Source organism: Anas platyrhynchos, chromosome 3 (assembly GCF_047663525.1).
Source record: "Anas platyrhynchos isolate ZD024472 breed Pekin duck chromosome 3, IASCAAS_PekinDuck_T2T, whole genome shotgun sequence".
Lineage (NCBI taxonomy): Eukaryota > Metazoa > Chordata > Aves > Anseriformes > Anatidae > Anas > Anas platyrhynchos.
In genome coordinates, this window is record NC_092589.1 from 101110961 (window position 1) to 101126690 (window position 15730).

Sequence of the window (15730 nt, forward strand, 5' to 3'; positions counted from 1 at the left end):
CAGCCATTTACCAGCTTTGTTGCCCTCCTCTGGATGCTTTCAAGGACCTTAGCATCTTTTTTATATTGTAGAAACCAGAACTGCACACAATACTCAAGGTGAGGCCACACCAACAATAAATACAGTGGAAGAATCACCTCTTTAGACTGGCTTGTTATGCTGTGTTTAATGCACACCAAAATGTAGTTTACTGCCTTGGCTGCCAGGGCCCACTGCTGGCTCATGTTCAACTTGCTGTCAACCAGAACCCCCAGATCCCTTTCTGCTGAGCTGCTCTCCAGCCACTTGTCTCCCAGTCTGTGCCCGTGTCCAGCATTACTCCATCCCAGGTGCAGAACCTGGCATTTTGCTTTGTTGAACTTCATGCTGTTTTAGATCTCTGAATGCTTCAGTCCAGATCCCTCTCCAAGTCTCCTCATCCTGCCAGAGTCGAGAGCACTTCCCAGTCCAATGTCATCTGCAGACTTGCTGAGGATGCATTCTAATCCTGCATCCAGATTAGTCATAAAAATGTTGAACAGGACCAGCCCTAGAACTGAGTCCTGGGGAACACTGCTAGTGACCTACTGCTAGCCAGATGTAGCCCCATTCACTACTGTACTTTGGGCCCTACTGTAGAGCCAGTTCATCGCGTACTGTAGCACGAACCTGTTTATCTCACAGCAGGACAATTTTTCCAGAAGGATTCTGTGAGGCATGGTATCAAAGGCCTTACTGAAATCTAGAAAGATTACATCTGCCACCTTCCCTTCATCCCCCAAGCAGATATATTGACCTTATAGAAGATCAAATTACTAAAGTAGGACTTCCCCTTAATGAACCCACATTGACTATGCTTGATAATTGCTTTGTTATTTAAATGTCTTTCAATATGCCCCAGGACAATCTTCTCCATAACTTTTCAAGGGACTGAAGTTAAACTAACAGGTCAGCAGTGTCCTGGATCTTTTCTCATGCCCTTTTCGTAGATGGGTATAACACTGGCTAGCTTCTAGTCAGCAGGGACCTCACTGGACTTTACAACCTTTGGTAAATGCTTGAGAGGGGTCCAGCTATAACTATCACCAATTCCATCAGCACTCTGAGGTGAATCCTGCCAGACACCATGGATGTGAATGTTACACTGATACAAATGATCCCTTACAATTTCAGTGACCACAGATGGAAAGTTACTGCTCCCCTAGTCATGATCCTCCAACTCTGAGGTCTGGGCAGCCCAAGATCTGTCATTACTGTTAAATATTGAGGGGAAAAAAAAAAAAAGGCATTAAATGCCTCCTCCATTTCCCCTTCCTTACTTGCAAGGTGACCATCCAGTCTGAGTCCAATGTTTTCATCCAGTCTGAGTCCAATGTTTTCCTTTGACCTTCTTTTGTGGTTAACATACTTGAAAAAAGTATGTTTGTAGGGTGACTACCAGACTAGCAAGGGTCAAGCATCATGGCTGTTAATGGAAAAGAAAGAAAAGCAATAGAATTATAGACTAGTCAATTTAACATCAATCACTAGAAAGAAATTTGAAGTAAATAAGCAAAATATTTGTATGCATCTGAGATAACAGATGAGTGACTGCCCTGAAGGATTTGTCAAGAATAAATAGTGACAACCAATCTAATTTCCTCGTGTGGATGGGTGACATGGGTGACAGGTGTTTGCTGCAACATATCTTGATTTCAGTAAGGCTTATGACATTTCTTGACACAACAATATTTTAAATAAGTGTTATCAAGATTTGGTTATACAAACTTTGTTAGATAATCCAATAATAGGTATAAATGGTTCACTTTCAAAACTGAATGATGCATTGACTAGAAGTCCTTAAAAGACCTGTCCTGGATATTCTCTTGAATATTTTCTTTATGGTGTATTAACAAAAGTAAGCCTATTAATTTTGCAGACATGAGGCTTTAAAGAATAGCACTAGACATAAGAATGATCTTGACATATTGAAAAATGAGTCTGAAAAACAGGGAGGAAGTCAATTACAGTACGGCATGTAAGCAAGTATAATCAGCAAATGTATGTCAGAGGCCACAGGAACAACTGGCAAGGTGTTTACTGGAAAATACTTGAAAACTATATGGAGAAAAAAATTCCGTTAGTGAGCTTTGGTCTATCTTCCATTGCATTGCTAGCATTTGCAGGTAGGGTGGAGGGGACACTTCAGTGATTCCCGACTGCAGAAGCCAGTCGGATATATGGTCAACAAGTCAACGGATTTATTATTATGGTTTATTTTTACATCAGCCTGTTGTAATCAAGTACAGGGCTTGTCAGTCAGACCCTGCAGAAGCCCCAACCACATAGATTATCTGCCTCTTTTTTTTCTTTTTTTTTTTTGTTTGCCTATTACCCCTCCTCCCAAGAAAAGTAACCCAGCCAAATTATAATATTTCTGCTTCTCCTTTTTTATGATTTTTACATGCTTATTTGAGTATTTCGGCTTTAGGCTGTGATACTAGCACCAACCAGTAAACCAGCCCCCTTATTTTCACTGTCTTTTGACATTCTTCTCTCAAATTGAGTTCCTGTATTTCCTGTCCATATATTTCACCTGCTAGTTTACACCATTATTTAATTAGTTTACCCTTGGGCTTGAGCTGGCCAACCACTTCTTGCTTTGCACTGTACACAATGTCCAGCAGTTTCTCACATTACTTCATCAGTTTAATGTCAGGCCAGGGTAAAAACTCTTACACGGCAATGGTGATTCATGTTAGACATGAGGAATAGATTTCCTCATTACTTGTTAAGCTAATAAATTTATGGGAGATTCTGGGAGAAATTTTGAGGGCACTTTTACTTGAGATCCTTAGACCAATAAGGAAGTATCTGTTAGAAACAAAATAGATATAATTAGACCTGCATTGCAGAGACGTAATTTACTAAATTTCTCAGAAGACTCTTTTCCTCTCTGTTTTTGATGATTGTATGAATCCTAATTCTAAAATAAGGGACTTTTCAGATATGGAGGGTTTGTTCCTTATAGCAGAACTGCTGCTCTGGGTATACCATGAACATCTTCTCTTGGCTTCATGCTGCAGATTAAAAGAAGCTGTGCACATACTCCTGTAAGATCAAATTTCCTTTTTTATTAAAAAAAAATAAAAAAAAATACATTATATGCCATTTTTTTTCTCCTATTTGTTAATATGGAGAAATTCAATTCTTGCAAACGATAGCTTTACAATTTACACCAATAGAAAAGGAACAGGATTAAATTTCTTCAAGCATGAAGTAACAATGTAAAGGTTATTTCCCTGGTAATTGTTTTAAATTTATTTGTATGGGAGGTCAGTTACGCAATTCCTAATGAAATTCTCTTGATCTGCTTCAGAGATTTTTCTTGGACCTCTGCTCTTTCACTGAAAATACAACTTGTTCTAAGCACTACTTCAAAGCACTTGAACTTTTCAACCTATAGTCAGTTAGCTAATATGTAGTGCCTCTGTGAGGTAAATAATTATTACTACTATACTGATTTTAGAGAGGAGGAGGATGCAGATAAAAAAAAAATCAAGAGATTTGCCAAACTTTCTGGAAAAAAACAAGCCTTAATATTGAATACCAATTCTGAACACCATGGTTGTGTTTCTGAACATACTGTTCTCTAAAACACATTTCTCAGTGTCCACGCTACGTATATGTTCCATTTTTGTATGTTAATTAAATAGTTTATCTTAGATTTCTCTTCAAAGTTGTAAGACTTGTAAACATTGGATTCTAGAAACTCTAGAATGGGTCAGATGAAAGAAACTTACTCCTATTTAAGTTAACATATACAGAGGAGTGTATTTAAGTAGTGTCCCTTACCCTAATATGTTGACTGCATCTTCTAGCATTCAGCTGGATTTACAGTGTATCTGGCAGTGCATGGAACAATGTAATTCTGTCTTCAGTGAAAAATCATGTTCTCTGCTTAAGATGTCTTCTTTAGATGTTAGAATACATCTAAAAACTGAATATAACAATCGTTCTTTATTCTCCTTTTCACTCTATATTTCTGCCTTGTGGATTGTTAGAAATAATTTAGAGTATGCTCTTAACAGCTTTTAGAACACAACAGCTTTTAGAAGTTTCTTTTCCACTCAATCTTATAGAAATGCTATTTTGCTACACTATGAGACCAGTCCTTCTCCTTCAGGATGATTCTCCAACTAAAATTATTTTAACACAATTTTAAGCAGAACTGTTATGTGTTTGATTGTGGGATCACATGAAGAAGGAAGCTGAAACTCATTTTCAGACTGAATTTTCTTCTCTGAGGACTCCTTTGCAACAGATGTAGTTTGAAAGATTTTTCTTTTTTTATTTTTTTCCAAAATGGCAGAAGAAACAAATTGAGTATTTGGTGAGGAAGATAATAGCTTTTTAGGTATACTTCAATGTTGTTGTAGTATCACTAAAATATAGAGTAGGCATGTAAAACAACCAAACAAATATGAAGGACCTGAGCTTTCAATTTTTAGTTAGTTTGGACAGTTTCTGCTGAACAAATAGTTCTACTGATTTAGTACAATATGAAAATCATAACAGAACTGTGCATCTGCTAGTATAGGAGAATAAGAATCACAATAGTTAAATAAGACATATCACAACAGACCAACTGTTGTGATATGAATATTGCTTTTGGAGAGAGAAAAGGAACAAATGTACAGCATGGATAAAGAATTAAATCTAATTAGGCAAAATTAAATTCAGATTCAGGTGCAATTAATTCTCATTAATTCTACATTCTTGCACGACATAAGCTGTGGAATGATTTCCTTGAAAATTACAGAGAAACACAGTAACTGCAAGAACTAGCATGAAAAGATAGGAGAAAAAACGCAAATGAAGAGGCTAAGAAGTCAAGGCAAAACAACTTGGCTTTGATATGAGAAACATTGAACTGTTTCAAAACAAAAGCAAAAGGATTTACAACTAGATTTAAAACATTTACAGAATATGAGTCTTGTTTGGTGATAGCCATTTTTCATGATCTCCAGATTCAGTGAGGGAACTTGACCATCTTCCTATCCAGCTCACTAACTTAGACACAAATATGGTTTCCCAGGAAGAGAAGATGCAAATGTGTTCAAGTACTGAAACTTGTTAATCTTATCAAACACCAGGTCAGGTTGCTCAGAGAGACTATGGAATCTTCATCTTTGATATTCAAAACAAACAAACAAACAAAAAAACCCACCTGCTATTATGTTAATTGTGTTATGTCATCTGTTATATGTTGTTTATGTTGATACTTAAAAGTCATTTGGACAGATCTCTGAGCAAACTGACTTACATTGGCTTTAAGCATGGTGTTGGACTAGATGACCTCCAGAGGCCTCTATCAGCATATGACTCTGTGTGGAACTTCTTTCCAGAAAGGCTCTTAGATATCATCATATCATCAAAGAGAACAATGTCGGCTGCTTGTTAAACCAAGCAAAGAGGCAAAACAATTTTCACTAACCAAAGTACTCTGAATCCATATTTTGCATCAGCAGCTAACTCCTGGGAAGCTGCATGAATTCACATACATACCAGTCTTCATAGTTTCCTTTGGCTTAGTACAGACATGTTGCTATTTGTGGTGTTCAAGCTGTGCCTAGCTGGAACTTAGAAAGTCTGCTTTGAAGCTGAAGCATGTAAAACGCTGAGTGTCATCATTTCTAAGTTCCTCTGTGGTTTCATCTCTATAACATTATGTTTTGAATAGCAAACATTCTGTAACCATTAATCAAAACTTCTAGCATTCCTTTTTTGGAGGGGGGGGATCATTGTATATGTGAAAGGCACACAAATATAAAAGGTGATAGAGAAAACCTGTAAGATTTTTTTTATTCCCAATATGTAAAATTTTAAAACAAGTCTACCCACTTTACAAGTCTACCCACTTGTTTTTGGAAAGACCAAAAGCATCTACTTATGTTACCTCAAGATGTACTTCTCTTTGCTTTCTTAATTTTGTATTGTTCCACGATGCTTCATGGTACACTTGTTCTTGACTTGCATACCAAGCTGGCATCTGTTGTAGATTCATATCCCACTTTAATTACATGAGTGTACCCATCTGTTCTGACTTTTCATACATCAGAGATCTACTTGATTTTCTTCATTTTCCTCTTGAGTGTTATGCTTCATTTACTTTTCTTAACCATTTAACTAAAAGTACTATACACAAAACATACCAATTGCTTTATTAAATGTAACACATGTTAAATTTCTAGTCATTGCAGCATCAAGATGCTTTATTGCTGTAGGAAAACAATAAGTGCAAATAAGAACTTTCATTTATCTGCAATGATTGGATTACATTTTGTTACTGACTTGTTTTATCTCTTCATAATGAGTGCCATTGCTCATTTTGTTCCTACAGGAACTTTTGCAAAGTATGTTAGAACACACTAGAAACTTAATAATACATTGATGATGTATGGGTAATTTTCCATGCAGTTTCAAATGGTAGTTTCAGATTGGTTATGCAGTTTGGGAATAGAGTGGTGAAAGCGATGCTGAGAATGGGACAGTTTGTAGTGTTATGCCTTATTACTCAGTAAGAAATAAAATGGCAGGTTTCAATCCAAGTAACAGAACAATTTTTATCCCACCCACGTACTGAGACTCAATTATAATCTCACTTACATACCAAAGAAACACAAATAGCTTGATACTGGGTACCAGCATTTGGTTGCTTTTGTTCCATACAAACTTTTTTTGAACTGAATAATTATTCTTTGTCCACTCATATGGTCAAAATAACCATGAAATAAACCTGTCAGTAAGAAAGACATGGGGAGCGAAAGTAAAAAATATATTAGATTTTTTTTGCATCCATAAAAAAGATGCACTTATACATAATATGTATATTGTATATGTATATGTATATACATAATATGTATGCATATATGCAAAATTTAAGCAAACCTTCTGAAGAAGGAAATCATATTTTCCTTCTTCACTTCTTCAGTGTTTTATGTTTTTGAAGACAAGTATACATTTGGAACTCTTTTTTCTTTATGTTTTTTTTTTGCTTTCAAATATTCTTGCATTTATGTTTCTCACTTTCTACACCTATATAGTGTCCTTTCTCTTTTAATTTTATATTTTCTTCCTGTCTTAACAAATTAGTTTATTTCTCCTTCTTGAGCATCTTTTCCTTTATCTTTTTGGTTTACGTTTGCTTTTCTTCTTTTTCATAGTCATTAGTGCTTAATTTCTAGTTTGCCTTCCTCTTATCCCAAATAATAGTAATACAGTTCTAAATCCACTGAGCTCACTACAAATCTTTCAATAGTAATCATTCTTCTGCTACCTAGCTTGACTGACTTTCTTCCCCTAGAGAGGATCTCATTCAATCTTCCATATCTGGTGCAGCGATCTGCATATAAATCAACTCAAGCCCTGGTTTTCTCCTAAATACACAAAAACTCTAAAACAAGCAAGCAAACAAAAAAAAAAAGCTTTTATGCCTTCTAGCTGTACTATAATTCTCTTCCTAAATATATATATGTACTGAGACTTCAGTTAATATTCTTCAGGGATACTCTTCTCTGACTTCAGAATTGATCTACAAATGTTTTATTTGTTGAATTTTTTCACATCTGTGTTAAAAAAAATGGACAAAGTTGATATAGGCATTCATTTTTTCAGTGTTTTTTAGAAAGATCATGAATAGTAGACATTTTGTCTACTAATACCTTTAACACTTAGGTAAGTATTTTATGGTGGTAATATATAAACTATAATCTTGTGATTTAAAAAACTGCAGAGGTTTTTTTTCTGGTGTTGTTTTTCGTTTGTATTAGTTTTGGTTTTGTTTTCAAATTACACTGAATTATAACATACCATCTAGTTTTTGTGCATAATTTTTTATTTTCTTTTGTAAGACAAAAATCATCAGGCCATTTCATCCTTATTTTTGCTGCGAGGCATATAATTGTTTTTCACTTCCACAAACTATTTTGACGAGGTGCAGTTAAGTAAAGGTTTTAAAGAAAATGTAAACTGAAGAACTGTTGATCAATGGCTGATATTTCTTGGCAATTATAATCAAATTTTGAAACAAAAAGGCTCTTCTCATGTTTTTAATAGTTCTAAGACTCTCCTTGCTTTTATGATACGTTATTCAGGCTTTTTTTTTTATTAGAGTTCTTGATTCCTGGAACTGGAGTTTTTGTTGGTTGTTTCAGTCAAGCAGACTAATATTCAGAGCAATGTATTTGAAAAGTGACTTAAGTTGTTAAGATGTTTGTTTTTTGTGTTGACTTTAATAAAGTACAACGAATAGGTGAAGTTATTCCATATCCATGTATTTTTTTCCATAAAAAATTAAATGAGTAATAAAATAAATGAGAAATGTTACAATGTTGCAATAATTCAACGAACCACTGAATGTACCATTCCCTCAAGAAGTACCATTCTCTCAAAATGGGGTTCACATTCCCCCAAAAGCTAATCCAATGAATGTGGTTTTTAATCATTCTTTTTCTTTGGTCTAAGGTTGAAAAAGATTCTGAAAGATTCTGTAGAACAGCTTACCAGCTTACTATTGAGTTCATAGATGCTAATAGTTATAAAAATCTGTTTGCAGTGTGGAGAATCAGATTTAAAGCTGATTCTGGTCTACCACAGGTAGGCTGGTCACAGTATGATGTGACTACAATAAAAATAAATAATCAGTTCCATCTCAGCCAAAAAAACTTTGAACACGTGCTAAAAAGTATCTCTGCAGCTAATCAGAAAATATGGTCTGTGTTTGTAGCTCAGTACATTCTCAAGAGAATAATCTAAAAGATAAATGCTGCACTAAATCAGGGCTGAAATATTTGCTACTCCTACTGCATCTTGCAGTCATAGGTAAGAATACAACAGCGACAGTCTCACACATATTCTATAAAACAAGTAAAGACCATTTTACAGATGGAAAAGGTTGGCATAAGGCACATTTTCATTGCAAAGAAATCTCATTTTATTTCAAGTTAGAGAAATTCAATACCCTTTCTCTAAATGGAAAATGTTCACCAAAAGAAGGTTATTGTTGTCTTCTGCGCTACTGTTGGTACTTAAAACCAATGCTTACTTGCCAACCTGTGTTTTTTGTCAACTACTGTCAGCAAAAGAAAATCAAGTTTATTTGGAAGTGAAAACACACTTCTATGGAATTGCAGTCCTCTGATATCATCCTGCCCTGAGTTTCAGATAAGAACTTGTTTTAATGTACTAAGTAAACATCTTTGATTTGCAACAAGATATATAGTTATGTTTCTTGGGATGTGTCATGTTTGTTTAAATATGTGATGTTTGATGAATGGCCTTGACAAGCTGAAGACTATCTGTGACAGTTTTGCCATCTGACATTGTGGGCAATTCCAAAATTCTTGGTGAATGCTGCTTTAAGAATAAGTGGTGATGGTGGTGATGGCAATGATGGTAATGAAAAGCATAATAGTGAGATAAATCCTTTGCTTATCAATTTAATCAGTAATTTATTTTTTTAGAACAAAAAGTAATACTGTTACAAGTTAGTTAATTGTGTACATTTGCAAGTCAGCAAACATGACTTCATGAATGTAAAGGAAAATAATGTTTAGGTCCTGTGTTTTGGACATGGTTGTTTTCTGAGTTATTTGGTGTTATACTACCATGCTGATAAAAGCAATATATGATACAATTTGTAGTAGATTATCAGCAATACTATGGTATATTTTGTTAGAATTATGAAGTGTCTGAACATTTTGCTTCTAAACCGTTGCTGACTAGTATAGATGCAAAGTTTTGGTGAGACATATTGGATTTATAAAACAGCAAAGTGAGAATTGAAAGGGCTACTGTATTTATTGTGCTATTTACTCTTTAGAATGATAATTCTGGACCTCGGTAGAAGAGTATAGCAGAAGCAGTGTCTGGCTCAACATACTAATTTATATAATTATTTCTAAACAAATAGATTAGTAAGAGACATAAGCCTCATATAATAAAAAATAAATAAATAAATTAATTAAAAAAAAAAAACAGAACAATGTGTGAAATCCTCATGATACAAGAGTATGAACGTACTATTAGCTTATCCTTATCCATTTTTTCCACCTTTATGCCCTGTAGTAGTAGCAACGACACATAAACATACCAAGGTTTCAGTAGAAAAGTATTTCTGTTTTTTTTTTTTTTTAGTTTTATATTTGTGTGTGTGGTTTTTGTTTGTTTGTTTGTTTGTTTTTCCCAAAATCTATCCATAGCACAAATGCTAAAGTCTTCATACAATGTAACGAATGCTTTCTTCAGTCTATGTTTTTACTGACTTCCAGCAGAACTCTGTGGGCTCAAAATATTCGCAAGTGTTATGACATTTCAATCCCTGTGTAATTCAGTATTTTTCATAAGTGTGGCCTTAAATGAAAATGAGAACGCAATAGCTTTATATTCAGATTGGTGGAGCATTCTAGAGTTCAATTCTTGTTTCAAGGGCAATATGCTCTTTTTAAAAACTTTAAAATATGAAAACATTTTTAATACATTTAGGTTATTTTTGGTGGGAAACTACTTCTGTGATATCCTACTACCACACTATGGGATTATTCCTTTACAAATTTGCAGATACCTCAGAAAGGAAGCATGCACTCTGCTTAATTTTATATTATCTTAAAATTAATTTATCTGAAATATATTTTTAAAGTATTGTAATACTGTTGGAGCAGAGTTCTGTAACAAATGATGTTGGCATTTAATTCTACCAGAACATAAATTGTGGTCGTGAGATAAAATATATCTAAAAAAAGTATATAAATTCTGTAAGACAATTAGTGTGACAAAGACAATTTCTTAACAATGGCAAACGTGAGCATACAGAAAGCTATCTGATTTCAGGTAAATCTAGTGACTTACTCAGTTGTATTTCTTTAGAGGTGTAAGCAACTGAAGGTTTGTTTAGTATTTCCAAGTTTTGACTGTGCAATAGGAAGGGTAGGATCATGTTGCATATAAACTGCTGGCTATAATATTTATATAATATAATATTTAGGTTTTCTGCTGGCTCAAGTGAGAGTCTGCTGTGATGCAAGCAATGATTTCTCAAATGGTGATTACTAATGGAACTTTCTAACTTTGCTAGATTCACTGTCTTGGTACATCTGCTTTTATAATAATTACTTAATTTTTACATATTCAATTCCACCTATTCTCTGTGACTGAGATAGACACACAGTGTATGTAAATCTGTGCAAAACTTTTGCTGACTGGGATCGGAGCAAGATTCAGGCAACCTGTACTGTAAAGGTACTTCGAAGGACTTTTACACACCAGCATGATTAAAGGCTTCAAGAGTAAGGTAGTGGTGGGAAAGCAAACATGAAGAAGATGATGCATCCTAATCTAAGATGACCACTCTTCCTTGTGGAAAGACTTAATCTATTCAGATATATTTTTGACCCACTGAAAAATAGAGCTTTCATTTTAAATTATTTTCTTTTGCAGGTCATACATATGGGATGGGTACATGAGAGACTTGAAGGAACTGATTCATCTCAGCTCTACAAATTCAAGTTTCTGGCATTGAAGGGTTCATCCTTCTACATTTTCAGTACTCCACCGGTAAAAAAAAAAAAAAAATTGTTATAGTTCCATTGTATATGGAAACCTGTTTGTTATGTCTGGGTTTATTTTTCCTTACTAAGAGAAGTTGTCAGCTGAGTTTTCAAAAGCAGTTAGAGCCATAAGTGCCACTGAATTTCACTAAGCTTTAGATAGTTAACATCTTTCAATGTCCTCTTAAAATCATACCATATCTGGTTAGCTAAAAGAATTCCTTATAGGGAATATGCTGTTTTTACTTTTTAAAGTTTTTAAGTTCATATTTTTCACTGGTTATTTACAGCCAAATTTTTTTATCTTACAAATTCAAAGACGTTTTTGGAGATGCTAGTAACTCCTTCTTCTTAAAGACAAGACGCATCATGAAATGCACCATCCGTACTAATAGTAGATGTGGATTTTGTGTACAAACAAGGGATTGAACTGTTAGAGAGAATCCAATGCTAAGTGTACAGTTTGAACAAATGACAGAATCTTGCTTTGATAGTTTCTTATTATATAGTTAGTAAAGAGAATTCTATTTCACAACAGATGACTTACCTAATATTTCTGGAAAAAAACAAAAGAAAAAAAAATAACCTTAAGAAAATTAATTTACAAGAATGGAACAGAAATGAGTTGTAGAATTCTAAACTCTTAAAAAAGTACCCATACTTATCACATTGTATTTTTTTATCCTTTCTTTTCTCTCCAGAAAGCCTTTGCTTTTTTAGCTAATCAAAAAGAACAATATGTAGAATTGGAATGCAATTTCAATTAAACAGCTCTGTAACATTATTACTCAGAAGGTGGTCAATCTCCCAATTTCTTCAGCTGATCCAAAAAAATCTCATCCTTTACATGTATGCCGTCTACTTTACCTTACTGAAGTACAAACTTTAAACCGTATTTATGAACCTTAGGACAAACCAATAGGCAACATTTTATCTTTCTCTAGATTGTAATTCTAAAACCAGGGATTCCTATTAACTTCAAACATTATTTTTAAGTGGCCAAGTAATAGTAATTTATCACATCTGGGAAAAGGTTTTGTGTTTTTTTTCCCCTGCAAAAAAAATATTACTCTGTATGTTAAGTCAATAAACTAAATTTTGATTCAATTACTGCAATCCAATTAAAATGCAAAAACAAACCAAAAATATTAAACAAATAAATAACACACCACATAAATGCTTTTCCTTTATAATTTTTTGTTATTGCTTTTAGTCTTGTTTTTGAAGAAACATTATCAATATAATTAAAACTATCCATCTACATGATACTAATTGGGGATAAACTGCTTCATTTATCATGTTCAGCACTTTACAAAAGAACAGACAAATGAGGATGAATGTTTAATAGTATTTTACCATGTTATTTATCAGTATCTACTACATTCTATTTTGTTTCTGTGCAAAAATTTTGTAGAAACAATGGCTTTTCAGAAAAATGCACAAAGGTGACCCTTTAGTCATTGTTTTATGTCACATCAGTAATCAGATACACTAGTGAGTGTAAAATATTAATGACAGAGCCTATTAATAATAAAAAATCTGTAGACCATTGGCCTTGTTATTTAATCATGCCACTGATTTATTGTATCGGGACAAAGCAGGAAATTAGAAGTTTCCAGCAACCACACAAGTTGAGAATTCAAAGCTGAATATAAGGCCACACTTTGAAGTTGATTATCAGGGCCCTGAGGGCACCTCCAGCCCTGACTGTCCATGACAGCCAGGACTCCATGTCAACACCTAGGGCTGTCAGACAATGAGGCTGCAGCAGGGCCAGTCTCCAGCTCCCCACAGCCCTGCCGTGTCCAGTGATGGCCTCACCAGGCCAGTTCCACCCATAGGCCTGACCTCTGCCCCATCCCCAGGGAGGTGCCCAGTGACCTGAGGCTTCTACAGTGTCCTCAGCTGCCTGGCTTCTGCCTCGGTGTGGTCGGAAGGGACTTCCCCCTACAGTGCAGTGTTCTGTATCTGTGGCTAAATTAGAGATGATAACACACCCATGTTTTGGCTGTTGATGAGCGGTACTTGTATACCATCAAGGCTTCCTCTGTTTCTCACATTGCGTCCTCAGCATGTAGGATGGAGGTGGGCAAGAGTTTGGAAGGGGACACAGCTGGGACAGCTGACCCAAATTGGACAGAAGAGATACTCCATACTATATAACTCAGCAATTAAAAAACAGATTTTGTCTTTAAAAGAATAAGTTGCTTGGACACTGAGCATCGGTCTACTTGGGCAGGTGTGGTGTGTGTGGTGTATGATTGTATTGTTGTTGTTTTTTGTGTGTGTGTGTGTTTTTCTTTTGCACTTGTTTTGTCTCTCTTTCCACCAATTATTGAACTGCCTTTGTCTTAATCTGTGAGCTTTCTTGGTTTTGCTCTATTCTCCCCCTTCTCCTGCTGGAGGTGGGGGTAAGTGAGTGAGCAGTTGGATGAACGCTTAGCTGTTGACCGGGGTCAATCCACTACAGGTGTCATATACCCTGTCTTGAGAGACCCTGCCCTGCCAAACCCCAGGGCGAGTTCCCACAGCCCAGACGCTGGTGATATGTCATGTCCCAGCTTTGTAGCTGGAAACATCGGTTGTCAACAAAGCCATGCAGTGAGCTGCTTTACTATTTTCAGACATTTTAATGGTGCTGATCTTATTGTTACTTCTACTGACTTATTTTTTTAAATATTGGATTGTTCTACCACAAAAATAAAAATGTTTTAACATTAACATAGTAGATAAGATTTTTCCACTATGTTTTATTTTGAGATGTTTCTATGGTGGTATTGCTATTTGCGTACTAAACCACACAAAGTAGATGTCGTACACGTCATAGTTATCTTTAATTGTAATTACCTTACTTGCAACTTTACAACTGCTTATAAAAAGATCTAGTGCAATTTTTACTCTTTTTCTTTGTGTGTAAAAGATCATGAATGTAAATACAGCTGCTAACTTTCATAAGAATGAAAAGATATGGTTAACCATGCACAAGAACCAAGAAAAATGTAGAGCAAATGTTGATTTTATAACATGAAAGAATCTATGTAAAGTAGTCTATTTTTACTCTGTTTCAACAGTATCTTAGATGCTGTTTCTAAAAATGTAGAATCTTCAGAATAAAAGTAAATGTCAACAATGTTGCTCACTAGAGAAAGGTCTTCATGCACCCCTGAAGTGGCTCATCTAACAGTATTTAAGAAATCTGCAGATTTAATTTACAGATTGTATCTGGATTATGGCACATTTCTGAAAACTATGCATATGAAAAACACCACAGCATAAATAGAATTTGTTATTTTACATATGTTAATATACAAGCGGTATTTTAGTACATTCTAAAAGCATCTGATACATTTCTGTCAATTTTCAGGTCTTGAAAATGTTCTGAATTCATATCCTAGAAGAAATTGTGGAGACATCATTCAGAATTATCATTTAAAAACAAACTTTTTTGTTTCTTTAATTGAAACTTTACAAAAAAATGAAATGTTTTGTTTTTATTGAATATGTGCTATATGTATGGGAAGATGGTACTGAGTGATTTTTTATGTCATACTCACAAATCGATATTGTTTTTCAATTCAGGTCTTAAAGTAGCCATGCCTTTGGAGTTGTTATGTTGCTCTTAATTACAAAACTGTCTTTTTCATTGTGATTAAATAGTACTGAAGTGATTTATGTGAAGGTAGTTAAGCAATTACTGCATATCCTGCGTTTTAAGTTTAAAGAAAAGGAATAAATGCAACAGTACTGTGTAAGTAACAGAAATAATTATTAAACTAATATAGAATATTTTATCAGTGTTCCATCTTTGAAAAACATTGCAGAAAAGCATTCAAAATTTAATTAGCATGACTGTTATCTGTAGGTTCATGCCAGTGCTTTGTATGCTCATATAACAACAGGAAAGAGGTGGCAATGAGTTGTAGGGCATAGACTTAACCATGGATGCTTTTGGTGAACTTTCTAACTTTATGTACAAATTCTTTATTTTTTTATTTATTTCTTCACGTCTTTATTAGGATCTGATTGCTCTTTAGTGTGTGTTTTGTAGCATCTAGTTTGACTTGGTTTACAGATCCTTAGGCTTCTTATACTGCTATATCACAATTTGTCTCAAGAACATTTCTTGATATATTTTTTTCCATTTTAATATCTTTTTTTATAATTTT

The 15730-nt window shown here is 34.5% G+C and overlaps 1 protein-coding gene across 8 annotated transcripts in view; it reads left to right on the forward strand.

Moving 5' to 3' along the window:
* Nucleotides 1-15730, forward strand: part of SNTG2 (syntrophin gamma 2) — a 292459-nt gene that overhangs the window by 220179 nt on the left and 56550 nt on the right. For all 8 annotated transcript variants that reach the window (XM_072036394.1, XM_072036393.1, XM_072036392.1 and 5 more), the window contains one exon: nt 11455-11571. In XM_072036394.1, coding sequence (XP_071892495.1) covers nt 11455-11571 — 117 coding nt within the window. The remainder of the gene's footprint in view (nt 1-11454; nt 11572-15730) is intronic.